General features: G+C 44.5%; 1 protein-coding gene across 1 annotated transcript in view; it reads left to right on the top strand.

Moving 5' to 3' along the window:
* LOC132402330 (vitellogenin-like) overlaps positions 1–21,357 on the top strand; it is a 117,182-nt gene that overhangs the window by 80,137 nt on the left and 15,688 nt on the right. Inside the window, exons 24-26 of the mRNA XM_059985209.1 lie at positions 6,564–6,706; positions 6,785–6,914; positions 10,026–10,155. Coding sequence (XP_059841192.1) covers positions 6,564–6,706; positions 6,785–6,914; positions 10,026–10,155 — 403 coding nt within the window. The remainder of the gene's footprint in view (positions 1–6,563; positions 6,707–6,784; positions 6,915–10,025; positions 10,156–21,357) is intronic.

Below are 21,357 nucleotides of genomic sequence, written 5' to 3' on the forward strand. Positions count from 1 at the left end.
AAGGACCAGATAGGGTGGATGTGGAGAGGATGTTTCCAATGATGGGGGTACTGTGTCAACATTGAGGGGTGAGCCTTTAGAACAGAGTTAAGGAAGAATATTTTCAACCACAGAGTAGTAAGTCTGTGGAATGCTCTACCACAGGCTGTGGTGGAGGCCAAGTCTGTGGGTATATGTAAAGCAGAAGTTGATCATTTCCTGATCAGCCAGGGCATCAAAGGATATAGCAAGAAGGCAGGTGTATGGGGTTGAGTGAGATCCAGGATCAGCCATGATGGAATGGCAGAGCAGACTTGACGGGCTGAATGGCCTAATTCTGCTCTTATGTCTTATGGTCTTATAATAGGAACAGTTGGCTCAGATTTACAGATGAGTTAGAGTCAACACTACAGCACAGAAACAGGCCCTTAGGCCTGTCTGGTCCATGCTGAACTATTCATTTACCTGGTCCCATTGACCTGCACCCAGAACATAGCCCTCCAAATCCCTCTCGCCCATGTACCGAAAAAAAATTCTCTTAAATGTTGAAATTGAACCCAAACCCATTACTTCCACTACATCCTGTTCTACTCTCTCACCATCCTCTGAAGGTAGAAGTTTCCCTTTCATTATTCACCTGTAATCCATGACCTCTAGCTGTTTCTGATTAAGGATAAGAATGTAAAATAATCTCTCAAAAGATGTAAAGTACTGTTTTATTTGTCCCATCCACATCAAAATCTACATTGAAATACATTGCCTGCGTCAGGACATTGTGGGGGCAGCCTACAAATGTTGTCATGCTTCTGGTGCCAATAGAGCATGCCCACAACTTACTGACTATAACTCGTACGCATTTGGAATGTGGAAGGAAACCCGCACAGTCACAGGGAGAATGTACAAACTCCTTACAGGCAGCAGCAGGAATTGAATCCCAATCAATTTTACAGATGGCAATGTAAAGCAATGTGCTAATCTCTTTGCTACCGTGCCACCCGAATTGGAGGGATAAATCATAGGAAATTTGGGTCACTGTGCTTATGCTGGGTCATTGATAACCTTCTAGCACCCAGCAAGTGGAGACTGATCCTGATCAAATCCTTTACCCCTGGGTTGCCAAGTTCTGTTCGAGTTTAATTGTCATTCAACCGTACATGAATACAGCCAAATGAAACAATGTTCTTCTGGGGCCAAGGTGTAAAACGCAGTGCCAACAGCACACAGCACACTGCATATTGCAGTAGTACAAATAGCACGTATACAGGTGGCCCCAGTTTGCTTTACAACACCTTGCTATTACGAAAGACCTACATTAGTTACTTGTTTTTGCTAGCAGAAAGTGTTTTCACTGTTATGAAAAAAGGCAGCACTCAAAAAAAGGCAGCACGCGCCCCAAGCAGCCAAGCTCCTTCCCTGGAACTGTGTTCTAGCTGCCACAGCTTAAACACGTGCCTGTGAGCATTTGTGCTTTGTGTGGATTTATTTTGTGAATCCATTAGCAAGATGAGTTCTAAGGTATCGGAAAAGCCTTAAAAAACTCATAAGGGTTTTTACACTTAGCATAAAACTAGACATAATTAAGCATTTCGATCATTGTGAATGAAGTAAGGACATAGTGAGTTTGGCTAAGGGTTTGTGGAAGTTAGAGGTTTTGGCATCCCATGACCAAGAACTGACAGATGAAGAGCTGATGAAGAGGAAAGGATAACAATTGAAACCGAATGCTGTAGTGAACAGCCCGAAAGTAAAGTCATCCAGGAACTGAACGTGAAGCAATTGCATGAGATTTTCGCTGCGATAGACAATGCTGTAATGATTGCAGAAAAGTATGACTTTAATTTTGAAAGGATACGTAGGTTTAGGGCATATTTGCAGGATGGCTTGAGTGCTTACAAAGAATATGATAGAAAAATGCGCAAGGCTAAGCAGTCAAGCATACTGTCGTTTTTCAAGCCTTCCACATCAGGCACAGCAGATGAACCTTGACCGTCAACATCAAGGCAGGCAGACATAGAAGAAGGTGACCTGCCTGCCCTGATGGAAACAGACGACGATGAGATGACACCCCAGTCTCGTGTACCTCCCACCAGCCCGACGACTCAGCCTAGCACACCATCATCAGTGTGCTCACTGTCTTTCCAATTCTGGTAAGTGAAACTACACTGTACATACATTATTTATACTTTATATAGGCTGTGTATTTTTATGTGTTATTTGGTATGATTTGGCAGTTTCCTAACTCAAAGGTTACTACAGAGAGTGCTGCCGAGAGCGCTTGTGCCAAGTGTTTCTGCTGAGAGCACTTGCGTGAGATTTTCGCTACGGTGGACAGGGCTGCAATGATTGCAGAAATGTATTCCTACTTTATATAGGCTGTGCATTTATCATATCATTCCTGCTTTTACTATATGTTACTATTATTTTAAGTTTTATGTGTTATTTGGCATGATTTGGTAGGTTATTTTATGGGTCTGCGAACGCTCACAAATTTTTCCCCTATAAATAAATGGTAATTGCTTCTTCACTTTACGACATTCCAGCTTACGAACCATTTCATAGGAACGCTCTACCTTCAGGTACTGGGGGAAGCCTGGCAGTTCCAGATTCAGATCAGCTCTTGTCATACATATTCAGTTGCAATGAAATTCCTGGCTCTTGTGAGGCTCGCGGAGTAAACAGTGTGCATGGTAATAATAAATACAATCAGTAGACAAGAGAACGGTGCAGTGTGTAGGCTGAGAGAGAGCAATGTACCTGCAACTGTCCAGACAGGACTGCCCATTCCGTCAGGGGTAAAGCTCCCCACCGTTGAGCACATTTGCAAGGGCTCCTGTCACGGGAAAGCAGCATCCATCATCAAGGATTCCCACCGTCCAGGCCACGCTCTCCTCTCGCTGCTGCATACCACCAGTGGCAGACTGTAACCAAGCGCTTGACATACTGCATGATGCCATCTCCAAACAAGACACAGTCCATCCTGATGCATTCCAAATCATAGTCAGGAACTTCAACCAGACTTGTCTGGAGGAGACCCTGTCCAATTGCATCAGCACATAACCTCTGGCGCTAGAGGTTCCAACACACTGCACCACTGTTATACTAAGATAAGGAGTGTCTACTTTTCCATACCCAGACCACACTTTGGTAATTTGGATCACTTGACTATCCCTTCTCCAACCTGCATACAGGCAGAGAGAGGCTGTTCAACAAATCCCCAGAAATAAGGACGACATGGAGGTGATCATGGGAGGAAGAAGATCAGCTATGGGTAACACGAGGGGGAATTTCTTCACTCAGAGAGTGGTAGCTGTGTGGAACGAGCTTCCAGTAGACGTGGTAGAGGCAGGTTCAGTATTGTCATTTAAAGTAAAATTGGATAGGTATATGGACAGGAAAGGAATGGAGGATTATGGGTTGAGTGCGGGTCGGTGGGACTAGGTGAGAGTAAGCATTTGGAATGGACTAGAAGGGCCGAGATGGCCTGTTCCCGTGCTGTAATTGTTATATGGTTATGGGATTGCTTCGAGTCGGTGGACTAGGCCATGTTCAAGGACTCATCTGTGGATCTGAATGAATACATCATGGTTGTCATGGATTTTATTGAAACAGTTGTAGACGAGTATATCCCCACAAAATCACTCAGTCTTTCCCGACCAGAAGCCCTGGATGAACCATGAGATTTACAGTCTGCTGAGAGCCAGATCAGAAGCATTCATGTCTGGTGACCAAGAAAGTTACAAGTGGTCCAGGTACGATCTCCAGAAAGCCATTTCACAGGTGAAGTGACAACTCCAGACTAAACCTGAATCAATGAAGGATGCTTGACAATTGTGACAGAGCTTGAACACTTTCACCTATTATAAAGTTAAATCAAGCGACGTAGACAACAACAGTGTTCCACTTCCAGATGAGCTCAATGAGCTCGCTTTGTCTGTCAAAACATGGAGGAACTATCACAACTCCCACAGCTCCTGTGACGTGCAAGCAGCCTACAGGAGGGTGAACTCACAAAAAACATCTGGCCCCGATGGGGTACCCGGCCAAGCACTAAAGGATTGTTATGATTAATTGGCTGGAATGTTCACTGAGATCCTTAACCTCTGGCTTCAGCAGTCTGAGGAACCCACCTGCTTTAAACAGGCTTCAATTTTACCAGTGCCTGAGAAAAACGTGGTGACCTACCTCATTGACTATCATCCAGTAACACTTGCATCCACAGTGATGAAGTGTTTTGAGAGATTGAAGATGAAACATATTAACTCCTGCCTGAGGAGCGACTTGGATCCACTCCAATTTGCCTACCAGGGCAACAGGTCTACAGCAAATGCCATCTCTCTGGCTCGTCACTCGTCCCTGGAGCATCTGCACAGCAAGGCTGCACACATCAGGATGGTCTTCATCAGCTACAGCTCGGCATTCAAAACTCACCATTTAGCTCCAAAGCCTTGGCCTCAATACCTCCTTGTGCAATTGGATCCTCGATTTCCTCAGTTGCAGACCCCAGTTGGTAAGGATTGGTAACAACATCTCCTTCACAATCTCCATTAGCACAGATGTACCACAAGGTGTGTGCTTAGACCCTGCTCTACTTGCTTTACATTAATGGCAGAGTGGCTACGCACAGTTCCAATGCCATATTCAAGACTGCTGACAACACCACTGATGTAGGCCAAATCAAAGGAACCCCCACCACCCAGATCATGATCTCTTCTCACTGCTGCCATCAGGAAGAAGGTACAGGAGCCTCAAGACTCACACCACCAGGTTCAGGAACAGTTATCACCCCTCAGCCATCAGGCTCTTGAACCATAGGGGATAACTTCACTCAGCTTCACTTGCCCCAACACTGAACTGTTCCCACAACCTATGGGTGGACTCTCAAGGACTCTTCATCTCATTTTCTTGATATTTATTGTTTATTTATTTTGTATTATTATTTCTTTATTTTTGTATTTGCACAGTTGTCTTTTGCACACTGGTGGAGTGCCCAAGTTGGTGTGGTCTTTCATTGATTCTATTATGGTTATTATTTTATTGTGGATTTATTGAATTTGCTCATAAGAAAATGAATCTCAGGGTTGTATATGGTGATATATATGTACTTTGATATTAAGTTTACTTTGAACTTTGATATTTGAAGAGGACTAAAAGTGCTTTAATGAATGTGTTCTCTGCGGAGTAGTGCCTAGTATAGCCCTGGAAACTCTTCTCTTGATTATCTAATTCCTTCTGAAAGCCTCGATTAACTCTGTTTCCTCCAAACCCTACAAGCAATAGAATTCAATTCAGTACCAAGAAAGCTGGATACCTTTCCACTGCACAAATGTCTAATATCAGAGGGCATACATTTAAGATGAGGGGAGGTAATATCAAAGGAGATGTGAGAGGTAGGTTTTGTTAACATGGAGTGGTGATGGAGGCAGGTATGATAGAGGCATTCAAAAGGTTCTTGGATAGGCACATTGCTGTGCATTCATTCTAGTTAGTCCCACACACTTATCTACTACCTCAGTCAGTCACTGCACTGAAAAGACTTTCCAACAATTTTTATAACACTGTTTACATTGTAAATACACACATGATGGTATTTATGTATTTCTGCACATCTTCTCCATACCTGTACTTCTAACATTATTTTTACATAGTTCTTTATTCGGTATAATTGTTGAATGTTGTTTCTTTTTGTTTTCTAAAATGCAACATGTTTTGTGAAAGCCCTTTATTTTCCATTTCAATGACAAATCTTCAAAAACTTCACCCAATCTTAAAACTTTCTTCCTCAGGTAGTTGATCTTCTCCCACCCCCTCTATCCATAACCTGTTACCCCACTGTAAACACTTTTCTACCTTTGTTGTGTTCATTAAGAGTTTTCTGAATAGAGGCCAACTTACCCTTTATTTGTTTAAATTCAGAGCTGAATTGTTGAAACTTCTCAGAGGCTTCTCGTGTCTGACTTTGCAGCAAATCCATATTAGAATCCAAAGAAGCAGGGGGACCACCCTTTTTAGTACCTCTGCCACTCCTTGATGTAGCCATGATGGAAAAAATATCACACTTAAACAGGAGGTTTCAAGACAGGTTGGAAATAGTAAGATAATTAGAGTCGGAGCAACGGAAGATTGCTGCTACTCCATCAGCCACCAGCAGGAAATCTCAGTGTAAACACTTTAAATCACATTTTATAATATCGTTTACATTGTAAATACATGCTGCTTTTGTAACTTATTCAATATCTGTACTTCTAATTTTATTTTTACATATTTCTTTATTCTATATAATTGTTGAATGTTTTCTGTTGCGTCTCACCCTGACCAATACACCACAGCAAATTCCCGATAGATGTAAATAAAGTCGATCCTTGACCTTACTCCTGATTACCTCAACCATACCTGTCTCCAGAAGTACCTCGCAAAGCCATTTATATCAAAGCAATACACTGTAGAGTCCACGTGGCAAATACTCAATCTTGCAGTTGGCCACTTGATTACTAGTTTAATTGGTTTGGTACAACATTGTGGGTTGAAGGGCTGTGCTATTCTCTGTTCTATGTTAACCGCAAAAATAAAGTTTTTCTATCTTCCAGGTGATGTACAGATGGGGTAACAACTGCGAGAAGTACAAGGTGACATTCCAGGCATCGCTGGGATATCTTGCAAACCATCCAGCTTTGAAAATCCAAACTAAATGGGCCTCAATCCCTAAGGACTACGTAACTAGCAGCAGAATGTAAGAAATGTATCATTTCACTGTTGTGTCCACTGTTTCCTAACCCACAATACCAAAGTAATGTTTTGTTTTAACCAGAATTGGGTCAGGATTCGTTTATCTACTGGGATTTTCCAGCAGATTTAAAGGCAATCCCTCTCATCAGATTACACAGCTGATCGCCCTCACCTCTCCATGGACTGTTGATACAATCGTGAAGCTACCCAGGGTACCATTTTCTTCATTTATTATTAAATGACTGCTCCAGGTTGCAGTCAGAGCCACTGGTTCCCTACCCGCATGATCTTCAATGTTAGAGACATGGGGTGGTTGGACAAACTTGGGCTGTTTCTCTGGAGCGTTGGAGGCTGGGAGGGGACTTGCACCAGAATCAGGCACCTAGCATGTGTCAGGAAATTAGTTGTTTTGCTGCAGCAGTACATAATGAAAACCTTTTCACCAGCCATCTCCAGAGATGCAGCTCATTAGCCTCTCGTTAACAGCCACCAGACTCAGCGGTGACAAAGCCACTTTTCTCAAACTCCATATGTCTAGGGTTGATGTGACTTGGGTCACCAAAACGGGGAAATTGGGGTGTCTTGATCACCCGAACCCCGATCTGTGTAATTACTACCCCAATGCAATTAGCCATCGGCAATAAATAACAGACTGTACACTGCATACAATTATAAAGGAAGTATATTTACAAATTTCAGCTTTATTGAACAGTAAATAGAAAAAGAAAAGAAAAAAATAAAAAGGCCCCATTACAGTTAACTCAGTCCAAATGCACAGGTAAGTCAGAGCTTGTCTTGAAGTTGTCTTAAATTCACACATTGGACCCCTAGTCTGCATGAAAGCACACACCGCCTTCTGAATGCCACTCGAAATCCATCTTGAACAATTGGGTTCCCCCACAGGAGTACTCGTCCTTCCTCCTTGAAGCCATTCATCTGTACCAACAGCTTGTGTAACAAGCTCTGCATCCTCAGCCTCCTTCCCTCCTGTCTTCTCCCAGCTCTCGCCAAATAGACCTTGACCCCACCAGTGTCCATCACAAAACATCTCTGCCCCGTGTTCTCTCAAACCTTCTCCCAACTCTACCATCCTGACTGGATGACACAACATTCCTAAGCTGAACAACAAAACCCCTTATCTTTAGATCAAACCCAAGCATACTGAAAGCAGAACAGACTGCTCTTCCAGAACTGCTAAAATGAAATCCCTACAGCATAGCAGTAAAAATCTTGTCCATGGTGTAACAATAATAATAAAATATATAAATTACAATAAGTTCATATAAAAAATTAAATTAAACAAGTAGTGCAAAAAGAAAGGGAAAATACTAAGATAGTGTTCATGAGGGTGGTGGGTTGGAGTTACTTCTCTACCAAAGGAGGTATAAGGCGCTTCTTCCCTCTGCTAGCCACAGGTCACCCTTGGGCAAGGTGGAGAACCTGCTTAGACCCCCAAACAGGGTCACATGAACCCATGGGGGCAGGTGGTGGATGGTTGTATGAGCAGCTGGTGTATATCATAAGTCCTGGTTACGTGACCACTGACACAGGCAGACAATCTCTGAAGAGTATTGATAATGGCTGGGATCACCCATCTTGTAGAGACACTGCCCAGAAGAAACCAATGGCAAACCACTTCTGTTGAGAAATTTGCTAAGAGTGATCATGGTCAAAGACCACAATCACCCACATCATATGGCACGGCACATAAAGATGATGATGAGTGTTCACATTGTCCATCTGATGGTGGAGGGGAAGAAGCTGTTCCTGAACTATTGAGGGTGTGTCTTCAGGTTCCTGTACCTCCTCCCTGATGGAGGCAGTGAGGAGACAGCATGTTTCCTCTACCTATGCCTCTTATAATTTTATAAACCTGATTAAAGTTCTTAAAATTATAAGAGACAGGGTAGAAATGTTGAATATCAGAGCAAATGAGAGGGAGAAGGTTAAAGAAGATGTGGAGGCCAAGGTATTTTACACCTTGGTGGTGGGAGCCTGAGAGTAATTAATTTGGCTCCTTATGGTCACAGTGAAAGCGCTTGTTTTCCATGTCATCTATACACATCACTTCATCTCTGAGGGAACAGTGTACTGAGGGAGCTCAAGCTAAAACAATAACAGAATGCAGTGTTCATTGCACAGAGAGTGCAGTGCAGGTAGACATTTAGGTACAAGGTCAAAATGAGGTAGAATATGAGGTCAAAAGTCCATTTTATCATACTAGGGGACCATTCAATAGACTTATCACAGTGGGGTAGCAGCTGTCCTTGAGCCTGGATGCTTGTCCTTTCAGGTTTTCAAATTTTCTGCCGGAGAGGGGAAGGGAGAAGTGAGAATGTTTGGGGTGGGTGGGCCATCAGGGTGGAGTTTCAGTGACGATCAAGAAACATTTGAATGTGCAGGGATATGGATTGTGTGCAGGGAGGATGGATACAGGTCGTGTGGAGGGAAACAGGGTTAGTTCAGTATATACACAAGATGCTGGAGGACCTCAGCTAGTCAGGCGGCATCTATTGAGAGGAATAAACAGCGAAGGTCTCAGATGGAGACTCTTCTTCAGGATTGTGAACTAACTTGTACTAATAAACTATTTAGGGATTAGTTTAATTTTCATACTGGTCACTGACATCATGACCCAAGGATCTGTTCCTGTGCTGTACTGTTCTAAGTTCTATTTTCCAGGCTGTTTGCCACTGTCCGGGTAGCTTTCAACCTGATGGCATAAACACTGATTTCTCTAAGTTCCGCTAATTTCTACCCCCTCACCTTTCTTTCTTTTTCCATTCCCCAATCTGGCTCCCTTCTTACCCCTTCTCTTCTCCTCTCTTGTCCATCTCCTCCCCCGGTGTTCCTCCTCCTTCCCTTTCTGCCATGGTCTGGTCTGCCCTGCTCTCCTCTCCTGTCAGATTCCTTCTTTTTCAGCCTTTTACCTCTTCCACCCATCACCTCCCTGCTTCTTACTTCAACCCCCCCCAACCCTCTCACCGTTTCCCCTCACCTGTCACCTGCCAGTTTGTCCTCCTTCCCCTCCCCCCAGCTTATTGTGGCATTTTCCCCCTTCCTCTCCACGACTGATGAAGGGTCTCGGCCTGAAACTTCATCTGTTTATTCTCCCCCATCGATCAGGTTTTCTCAGCCTGGGGTCCACGGGGGCTCTCAGTTAATGGTATTGGTCCGAGGCATAAAAAGGGTTAGGAACCCCTGTCATAGGGGCTCTAATCTGCTGAGGTCCTCCAGCATTCTGAGTGTGTTGCTTTGCATTTCCATCATCTGCAGAATCTCCTGTGTTAAGGTTTCCTATTGTCCTGTTATTTCTGTTCCAGTTTACCATCTATCACCAAGGTTTTGAGCTGCCTGTTCCTCTGCATATTCCTGAGCTTGCACCGATTGTGAGAACACAAGGATTCAAGAGCATTGCTAAAATTCCACATCTCCTTCTGGCAATTAATCAAAGTAATGATTATTTTCTTGGTCCTTTCTTTCAAGTTTCTTTAGAAGAAAGAGAGAGGAATCTCAGTGAAACCTATCAAATATTGAAAGGCCTAGATAGAGTGGATGTGGAGAGGATGTTTCCTATAGAGGGGGAGTCTAGGACCAGAGGACACAGATAGAGTGGATGTGGAGAGAATGTTTCCTGTCGTGGGGGAGTCTAGGACCAGAGGACACAGATAGAGTGGATGTGGAGAGAATGTTTCCTATAGTGGGGGAGTCTGGGACCAGAGGGCACAGATAGAGTGGATGTGGAGAGGATGTTTCCTGTAGTGGGGGAGTCTAGGACCAGAGGACACAGATAGCGTGGATGTGGAGAGGATGTTTCCTTTAGTGGGGGAGTCGAGGATCAGAGGGCACAGCCTCAGAACAGCAGAACGTCCATTTAGAACAGAGATGAGGAAGTTTTTTAGCCAGAAGGCAGTAAATCTGTGGAGTTCCTTGCCACAGATGCTATGGAGGCCAGGTCATTGTGAATATTTAAGCGGAGGTTGACAAGTCCTTGTTTTGTCTGGGTGTGAAAGGTTGCAGGGAGAAGGCAGGAGAATCAGAATCAGGTTTAATATCACCAGTGTATATTGTCGATTGCAATACATGATAGAGAAACAAAAACTGTGAATTACAGCAAATATACATATTCTGTTGTATATAAGTGCTGAGTGTCTGCCTTCAGACTTCTGGATCTCTTCCCTGATGGTGGCAATGAGAACAACACACGATGGAAGTCCCTTCATGATGGACACCATCTTTTTGAGGCATTGCTCCTCAAAGATACCACAGACACTAGTGTCCTTGCTGGAGCTGACTAAGTTTACAACTCTCTGCGACTTACTTCAATCCTATGCAGTAGTTCCCCACCACCCCATACCAGATAGGGATATGGCCATTTAGAATGCTCTCCATGGTACATGTGTAGAAATTTGAGATTGATTTTGGAGACATACCAAATCTTCTCACACTCCAAATGAAATATAGCCACTGTTGAGCTTTCTTTGTTAGCGACATTGATATTTTGGGTCCAGGTTAGATCCTCAGAGATATTGACACCAGGAACTTGAAGTTGCTCTCTCTTCAGGGTTAGGGTAGCCAGAGGGTTGGGAACCATGAACTCCATCACCACAGGCAATCGTGGAGGGCAAGTCATTGGGTTTATTTAAAGCAGAGGTTGATACTTTCTTGATTAGTCTGGGTGTCAAAGGTCACAGGGAGAAGGCAGAAGAATGGGGTTGAGAGGGAAAGTAAATCAGCCATGATGGAATGGTGCAGCAGACAATGGGCTGCATGGCATAATTCTGCTCCTTTGTCTTATGATCTTTACAACTGAGTGTCCGGATGCTGGAGCAGATATCCAATCGCAGACCCAGCACTGTGCACACAGTGATATTGAGTAGCAAATCCCGAGGGGCAAACAAAGCCAGCGTCAAAGTTCAGGAAGAGATCAAACATCCAGAGAAATCCAATCACCAGAATCGGGAAACAGGCAGAGTCAATATTCAGACGGACAGAGTACAGATACGAATGCTGGAAACGCTCAGGAAAATTCACTGGCCCAATCTGGCAACAAACCAGTGAAAACACAGGACTGAAATACACTGAGCAATAAGCAAAGGTGGGTGATAGGTGGAGCACAATGAGACAGAGGTGGCAGCAATACAGGTAATAATGAGAAACAGGTGAGACACGCAGTACTTAGTAATACAGGGGCTGGAGTAGAGCAGGAGTGGAGACAGGAGCATGAAAACCACAGACTGACGGCTAGGGGGGAAACACACAAAAAGACAAAGTTCAACTGGAGGTACTGGCTGTACCCCACCCTCTACGGATGCCTCCTGGCATCACAGCAGATAGAGCTGGGTGCTGGCGATGAAAGTCCCTGATGAGAGGGAGGTCCAGGATGTTACAGGTGGGGACCCAGCACCTCTCCTCAGGACCGTAGCCCTTCCAGTCTACAAGATACTGGAGGCCACGGCCCCGGTAACGAATGTCCAGCAGTCAATGCACCATGATGGCCTCTGACCCATCGGTGATGGGGGAGGGGTGTTTGGGGACAGGACACAGAGGGTAGCTCATGAAAGGCTTGATGCAGGACACATGGAAGGTGGGATAAATGTGGCGGAGAGCAGAGGGGAGCTTGAGATGGACGGCAGCAGGACTGATGGGAAAGGGGCCGATGAAGCGGGGGGGGGGGGCAAGCTTGCAGGAATTCACCTTGAGGGGCAGGTCTCGGGTTGAAAGCCACACACGCTGTCCCGGGCATTAACGTGGGACCTTGGAGTGATGGCGGTCAGCTTGATGCTTGATCCTAGCAGAGGCACGGAGAAGGGCAGAGCAAGTACACCTCCATGTCCTCTGACAATGACGGATGAATGCCTCGGCAGATGGAGGTCCAACCTCCTCCTCCTGGGCAGGATACAGTGGAGGTTGGTAGCTGAGGCAGCACTCGAAGGGGGAACCGACCAGTGGATGAGGACGGATGAGAGTTTATGGCGTACTCAGCCCAGGGTAGCTGCTGACTCCATGCGGAGGGGTTCTGGGAGACCAGACACTACAATACTGTCTCTAGTTGTTCGTTGGCCCACTCGGTCTGGCCATTGGTCTGTGGGTGGAATCCTGAAGACAGACTCATGGAGATTACAGAAGATTACAGAATGCCTTCCAGAAGTTGGATGTGAATTGAGAGCCCCTGTCTGACACAACAGCTACAGGTAAACCATGTAATTTAAAAACATGCAGCACTAATAATTTGGATGTTTCTTTGGCAGAGGGGAGTTTAGGTAAAGGGATGAAGTATACAGATTTTGAAAAATGATATTCTACTGAGAATGGTGGTGTTACCATCTGATGGGGGAAGACCGGTGACAAAATTCAGGGCAATGTTTGGCCAGGGTCTCTTGGGGATAGACAGGGGTTGTAACAGATCAGCCAGTGACCATTTAGAGTTCTTGCCTTAAGCACAGACTGAGCAGGCTGAGACAAAGTTGTGGATGTCATCCCCCATGGTGGACCACCAGAAACACCGACTGATGAAGGCCTGAGTACGCTTGGTTCCAGGGTGACAGGATAACCGGGAAGAATGACCCCACTGCATTACCTGTGAGTGGACAGAGCTGGGAACATAAACACCGTTAGTGGGGCATTGACTGGGGGGCTGCCTCGCTCTGTTGAGCCGCTTGCACCATGGATTCAATGTCCCATTGCGCTGCCCCCACGAGACGGTGAGCAGGGAGGATCACATCGGGCACCTCGGGGGTCTCAGAGGAGGGAAATCTTCAGGAGAGGGCATCGGGTTTTCCATTCCTGGAACTGGGGCAGAAGGACAGAGTAAAATTGAACCTTGATAAAAACAGCTTGACGGGAGTTGAGACGCTTGGCCATATGGATATATTTCAGATTCTTGTGATCAGTCCAGACTAAGAATGGCACCTTTGCTCCCTCCAGCCAATGCCTCTACTCCTCCAGAGCTAGCTTCACAGCCAGAAGCTCCCGGTTTCCGATATCATAATTCCACTCCGTGGGAGTGAGGCGGTGAGAGAAGAAGGCACAGAGGTGAACCTTCTCATCCTTGGCCAAGCACTGAAAGAGAACAGCTTACACGCTGATGTCAGACACATCCATCTCTACAATGAACTGCCGGTCAGTGTTGGGTTGAATCCGGATGGGGGCAGGTCAGAGAACACTTTTTCAGCAGCAGGGGACCAGAGAATCTGACAAGCTGATAAGGTAAGTGCAGCCAGTGTACTGTAATTTCTGATGAAGCAGTGACAGAAGTTAGCAAAGCCCAAGAAGCATTGCAACTCTAAACAAGTCAAAAGTTGGGGCCATTCGACCACTGCCTTGACCTGTTAGTCCATCTGAATGGAACCGCCTGAAATTGCATACCCCAGGAAGGAGATGGTATTGCAATGAAACTCACATTTCTCAGCTTTCACAAAGAGTCGGTTCTCCAGAAGATGCTGAAGAACTCTGCGGACGTGACCTGTGTGTTCAGCAAGGGACTTGGAAAAAAAATCAAAATGTTGTCCAGATAAACAAAAACAAATTTTGGTTCAGCATGTCCCTGAGAACATCATTTACCAGGGCTTGGAAGACAGCAGGGGCATTAGTGAGACTGAGTGGCATGACCAGATACTCATAATGGCCCAAGGTGGTGTTGGAGGATGTCTTCCACTCGTCCCCTTCACGGATGCAGACAAGATGGTAGGCATTACAGAGATGAAGCCTGATGAAAACTGAGGCTCCTTGCAGTAGTTCAAATACCAAGGTCATGAGCGGAAGAGGGTAACAGTTCTTAACAGTGACTTCATTCAGTCCCTGGTAATCAATGCATGGACATAAGGAGATATCCTTCTTTTCAACAACGAGAAAACTGGCACCAGTAGGGGAGGAAGACAGCTGGATGATGCCTGCAGCCAGAGACTCTTGAAAGTACTTACTCATGGCTTCTGTTTCAGGTATGGATAGGGAGTAAAGGTGGCCCCTTGGGGGAGATGTGCCAGGCAAGAGGTCAATGGCAGAATCATATGGACAACAGAGTAGAGATACAAATGCTGGAAATGCTCAGGAAAACTCACTGACACAATGTGACAACAAACAGGTGAAAACACAGGACTGAAATACACTGAGCAATAAACAGAGAGGCAGATGATAGGTGGAGCACAATGAGACAGAGGTGGCAGCAATGCAGGTAATAATGAGAAACAGGTGAGAGACGGATACTCAGTAATACAGGAGCTGGAGTAAAGCAGGAGCGGGGACAGGAGCACATGGTAATACAAAACTACAGACTGACAGCTGGGGGAAACACACAAAAAGACAAAGTTCAACTGGAGGAGCTAACACTGAGGTGCAGATACAATGAACTTTTGCAGCAGCAGCAGCATCAGAGATGACACACAGGCAGGAGTATGGGGACCACTATGATGAAGTTGAGGATGAGCCAGCAGGATTACAGTAGATGATGGATGTAACATGAAGGTAAGGAAGGACAAGCCAGTGATTGGGTACAAATGCAGACAGAACAAAGAGTTAATTTGTACCACAGAGGCAACATTCAAAAGGGCAAAGAATGCAGGACTGAAAGTGCTGTATTTAAATGCATGTAGCTTTCCAAATAATGTGGACGAACTCGTGGCGCAATTACAGGTTGATTGGTATGATGTTGTGGGCATCACTGAATCCTGGCTGAAAGAAGACCATCGTTGAGAGATTAACATCAAAGGATATACTTTGTATCAAAAGGAAGGGTAGGAAGGCATAGGCAGTGGTGTGGCTCTGTTGGTAAGAGATGGAATTACATTGTTAGAAAGAGGTGACGTAAGGTCAGAAAATATTTAATCTTTGTGGGTGGAGTTAAGAAGCTGCAAAGGTAAAAGAGATTGTTATGGGAATCATATATAGACCCCCAAATAGTAGCCAAGATGTGGGGTTGAGATTGCAAAGGGAGCTGGAAAGACATCTAATAAGGGTAATGACACAATTATAATGGGGGACTTCAATATACAAGAGGATTGGGAAAATCAGGTTGGTGTCGAATTGCAAGAGATGTAATTTGCTGAATGCCTACAAGGTAGCTTTTTAGAGCAGCTTGTGCTTGAGCCTTCTCAGGGAAAGGCTATCTTAGATTGGGTGTTGTGTAATAACACAGATCTTATTAGGGAGCTTAATGCAAAGGAACCCTTAGGGGACAGTGATCATAATACGATTGAATTCATACTGCAGTTTGAGAGGGAGAAGCACAAGTTATGTATCAGTATCATGATGGAATACAAGGAATTACAGAGGCATGAGAGAGGAGCTTGCCCAGGTGGACTGAAGTAGGATACTGGCAGAGATGACAGCAGAGCAGAGATGGCGGAAGTTACTGGGAATAGTTCACAGGGTGCAGGATAGATTGTTCCAAAGAGCCAGAGGTTCTCAAATGTCAATATAGGTAACCATGGCTGACAAAGGAAGTTAAGGACTGCATAAAAGCCAAGGAAAGGGCTGATAAGGTAGCAAAAGTGAGTGGGAAATTGGATGCTTGTGAAGCTTTTACAATCCAACAAAGGGCATTTAAAAAAGCTCTAAGAAGGGAAAAAGATTAAATATGAGGGCAGACTAGCCAATAATATAAAGCATGATACCAAAAATGTTTTCAGTTACATAAAAAGAAAAGGGGAGGAGAGAGTTGATATTGGACCACAGGAAAATGATGCTGCTGAGTTAGTAATGGAGAAAAAGAAATGGTGGATGAACTCAATGGGCTCTTTGCATCTGTCTTCACTGTGGAAAACACTAGCAGTGTGCCAGAGGTCTGTGAGTGTCAGGGAGCAGGAGTGAGTGCCATTGCTATTACAAAGGAAAATGTGCTAGGCAAACTCAAAGGTCTTAAGGTGGATAAGTTACCTGGACCAGATGGACTACATCCCAGAGTCCTGAAAGAATTTGCTGAAGAGATAATGGATGCATTGGTTATGATCTTTCAAGAAACACCTGATTCTGGCATGGTCCCGGAGGAATGGAATTTTGCAAATGTCACTCCACTCTTTAAGAAGGGAGGAAGGCAAAAGAAAGGAATTTATAGGCCAGGTAGCCTGACCTCAGTGGTTGGGAAAATGTTGGAGTCTATCATTAAGAATGAAGTTTTGGATTACTTGGAGACTAATGATACAATAAATCAAAGTCAGCATGATTTCTGTGAAGGGAAATCTTGCCTGACAAATCTGTTAGAGTTCTTTGAGGAAATACCAAGCAGAGTGGACAAAGGAAGGGCAGTGGATGTCATTCACTTGTATTTTCAGAAAGCATTTGATAAGATGCCACACACGAGGCTGCTTAACAAGATAAAATCCTAAGGAGTTACAGGAAAGATACTGACATGGATAGAGGAATGGCTGACAGGCAGGAGGCAGCGAGTAGGAATAAAAGGGGCCTTTTCTGGTTGGCTGCCAGTGACCCGTGGTTTTCCTCAGGGGTCAGTATTGGGACCACTGCTTTTCACTTAGTTTGTCAATAATATAGATAATGGAATTGATGGCTTTGTGGCAAAGTTTGCAGATGATATGAAGATAGAAGGAGGGATAGTGAGTGCTGAGGAAGCAATACAGCAGGACTTAGACAAATTGGAAGAATGGGCAAAAAAGTGGCAGATGGAATACAGTGTTGGTATTTCCTCATGCAAGACTCCCAGAAGGTTAATTTACAGGTTGAGTCTGTGGTAAAGAAGGTAAATGCAATGTTGGCATTTATTTCAAGGAGAACAGTCAAGGAGATAATGGTGAGCAAACACAAGGAAGTCTGCAAATGCTGGAAGTTCAAACAGCAACACACACAAAATGCTGGTGGAACACAGCAGGCCAGGCAGCATCTATAAGCAGAAGCACTGTTGATGTTTCGGGCCGAAACCCTTCGTCAGTACCCTCTCAGCCCGAAACGTCGACAGTTCCACCAGTCTTAATGAGACACTACTCAGGCTGCACTTGAAGTTTTGTCAACAGTTTTGAGCCCCATATCTTAGATAATATGTGTTGTCATTGGAGAGAGAGCAGAGGAGGTTCACGAGGATATTTCCAGGAATGAAGGTGTTAACATATGAGGACCATTTGGCAGCATAGGATGTGTACTCACTGAAATTTTGAAGAATTTGAGGGATTTCATTGAAACCTTCCGAATGTTGAAAGGTCTAGATAGGGTGGATGTGAAGAGGATGTTTTCTATGGTGGGAGTGTTCAGGACGAGAGGGCACAGAGTGGATGTGGAGAGGATGTTTCCTATGGTGGGGGTATCCAGTACTGGAAGACACAGGCTCAAAACTGAGCAGCAACCCTTTAGAACGGGGTATGGAGGAATTCTTTTTAGCTAGAGAGTAGTAAATCTGTGGAGTGCTTTGCCACAGACTACAGTGGAAGCCAAGTCTGCGAGATATTGTGCTAGAAGTTAATAGTTTCCTGATCCATCGGAGCATCAAAGGATATGGAGAAAAGGCAGGTGTCTGGGGTTGAGTGGGATCCAGGATCAGCCATGATGGAATTGCAGAGCAGACTCGATGGGCTGAATAACCTAATTCTGCTCCTAGGTCTTATGGTCTAATATTATAGATTAGATTTATTAGTTGATCTAACCATCATATTTTTTCAATAGAAACATGGAAAACCTACAGCACAATACAGGCCCTTCAGCCCACAAGGTTGTGCCGAACATGTACCTACCCTAGAAATTACTAGGCTTACCTATAGCCCTCTACTTTTCTAAGCACCATGTACCTATCCAAAAGTCTCTTAAAAGACCCTATTGTATCCACCTCCATCACCTTTGCCGGCAGCCCATTCCACGCACTCACCACTCTCTGAGTAAAAAAACTTACCCCTGACATCTCCTCTGTACCTACTCCCCAGCACCTTAAACCTGTGTCCTCTTGTGGCAACCATTTCAGCACTGGGAAAAAGCCTCTGACTATCCAAACAATCAACACCTCTCAACATCTTATACACCTCTACCAGGTCATCTCTCATCCTCCGTCACTCCAAGGAGAAAAGGCCGAGTTCACTCAACCTATCCTCATAAGACTTGCTCTCCAATCCAGGTAAACATCCTTGTAAATCTCCTCTGCACCCTTTCTATGGCATTCACATCCTATGCACAAGGAAATAGCAGCATGTGGGGAACATTCATAATCACAGAGAGAACACGCAAACCATTCAGACAAAACTGAACCCCGCTTGCTGGAATCACAATACATCCTCAACGCCACTGTGAATAAAATAATCTGCTAAGGCATTGAAACATGAAATATATTCATGCCATCAGGTTGGAGGTTAAGGTGTTGCTCCTCCAACCGGAGTGTGATGGATGGAACACAGGTGCTCACGAAACACAACGCTTCATTTGCCAGAAAAAGCGAGATCTCCCAGTGGCCACTCATTTTAATTCCACTTCCCGCTCCCATTCTGACATGTCAATCCATGGTCTTCTCCACTGTCATGATGAGGCCACACACAGGTTGGAGGAGCAACACATTATATTTCGTCTGGGTAGCCTCCAAACTGATGGCATAAACATCAATTTCTTGAACTTCCAGTAATGCCACCCCCCTTTATCATACCCCATTCCCCTTTCCTTTTCTGACTTTATCTCCTCCTCTACCCATCACCGCCATCTGGTGCCCCTCCTCCTTCCCTTTCTTCCATGGCCTTCTGTCCTCTCCTATCAGATATCGGATTCTCCTTTCTCCAGCCTTGTATCTCTTTCACCAATCAGCTTCCCAGCTCTTTATGTCACCCCTCCCCCCCCTCCCGGTTTCACCTATCAACTTGTGTTCCTTCCTCCCCCCCCACCTTCTAACTCTGACTCCTCATCTTCTTTGCTCCAGTCCTGATGAAGGATTTTAGCCTAAGATATCAACTCTTTATTCCTCACCTGCCCAAGGGTTTCAGCAAGATGTTAAGACCCAGTTGGTGAAGATCTTTGATGATAGATACTGCCTTCTTGAGGCAGAGCCTCCTGTAGACGCTGTCAGTGGTGGGGAGAAACATCGACTGTACTCTTTTTCATAGGTGCCGCTTGGCCTGCTGAGTTCCTCCAGCATTTTGTGTGTGTGTTGCTTGGATTTACAGCATCTGCAGATTTTCTCTTGTTTAAGATTTAAAAATATGGAATGAACTGCCAGAGAAAGAGGTTGTGTCAGGTATACTAACAACATTTAAAAGGTACTTGGACAGGTACAAGGATAGGAAAGGTTTAGAGGGAGATGGGTTTAGTTTAGATGGGAATCTTGGTCAGAATGGAGAGCTGGTCCATAGGGCCTGCTTCAGTGTTTCCTGAATTTATGGTCAAAGAGTTGAGTATTAAAATTGGGAAGGTTTAGGAAGAATATTTTATCCCAGAGAATGGGTAAACCCAGAACTGATTCCAGATTCTAACCACATCTGAAAGGATGGAGGAGACAAAGACTCTCACAATATAGAACCTTTCTCTTTGGAGTGAAGGAGGATAGGATACATTATGTGCTGAAGGGCCTATGATGTGTTGTAGTGTCCTACGTTCTAGGTTAACCCAGCTGATCATTACAGTTTCTTACCTTAAACTAAAATTCTTGGTTCAGTAAGCATTCTTGTTTCTTTAAATAATTCAGTAAGGGTTATATATTTGTGTTGGTGTGTGGTCTAATGGATAAGGCATCGGTCTAGTGATCTGAAGATCACTGGTTCGAGCCTCAGCTGAGGCAGTGTGTTGTGTCCTTGAGCAAGGCACTTAACAACACATTGTTCTGCGACGTCACCGGTGCCAAGCTGCATGGATCCTAGTGCCCTTCCCTTGGACAACATCGATGGCATGGAGAGGGGAAGGCCTGCAGCTTGGGCAACTGCTGGTCTCCCATACAACCCTACCCAGGCCTGCACCCTGGAAAAACCTTCCAAGGCGCAAATCCATGGTCTCACGAGACTAACGGATGCCTATTCTATAAGGGTTATATGTAAAAACACATCACTACTACATGACACGTGCACCTTGATTACAGTAAAATTGAAGTTACTCCTGTATTTCGGACTCCCAGCTTCATTTGAATCAGTTTTATGTTTTGAAGTTACAAAACACAACAGAAACGATTATATTGAAGAAGTTATAACAATGAGTAGTGTCTGGGGCCTTTCCTCAAAAATAAAAGATCACTGATTGCAACCTGTTAGAAATAATTAAAATATTAAATGTACAGTAATTGATAAGCTGTAGAGAGAAACTATTGTCTTGTGTCCATAAATATTCATTAATAAATCCATTTGGGACTCAGAAGGAGTTAACAAGAGATTTGAGGAGATTAGCATACACAGAATCTTGGAGGAACTCAGCAGGTCAGGCAGCATCTAAGGAGAGAAATAAACAGTTGTTGTTATGAGCCAGCCGAGGCCCTTCATCAGGCATTTTTTTGCATGATGAAGAGAAGAGAATCGAACTGCTTGTATCAGACACCAATACGTAAGTACCCAACTTTACATCAGAAGGATGTCTAATGTCGATGCATCTGATGTAACTTCCAGTTGAAACATTGACTTGTGGCATCATGAATCAGTTTTCCCGTGTTGAATACACTGCTGTAACAAATTGTTCTGTAGGGATGATATGCAAAACAAGCTTCTCACTGTGTCTCAGTACTTTATTGTGTGTTACTCTGGATTTCCAGCACTTGTAGAA

This window comes from Hypanus sabinus, chromosome 11 (genome assembly GCF_030144855.1).
Source record: "Hypanus sabinus isolate sHypSab1 chromosome 11, sHypSab1.hap1, whole genome shotgun sequence".
Classification (NCBI taxonomy): Eukaryota; Metazoa; Chordata; class Chondrichthyes; order Myliobatiformes; family Dasyatidae; genus Hypanus; species Hypanus sabinus.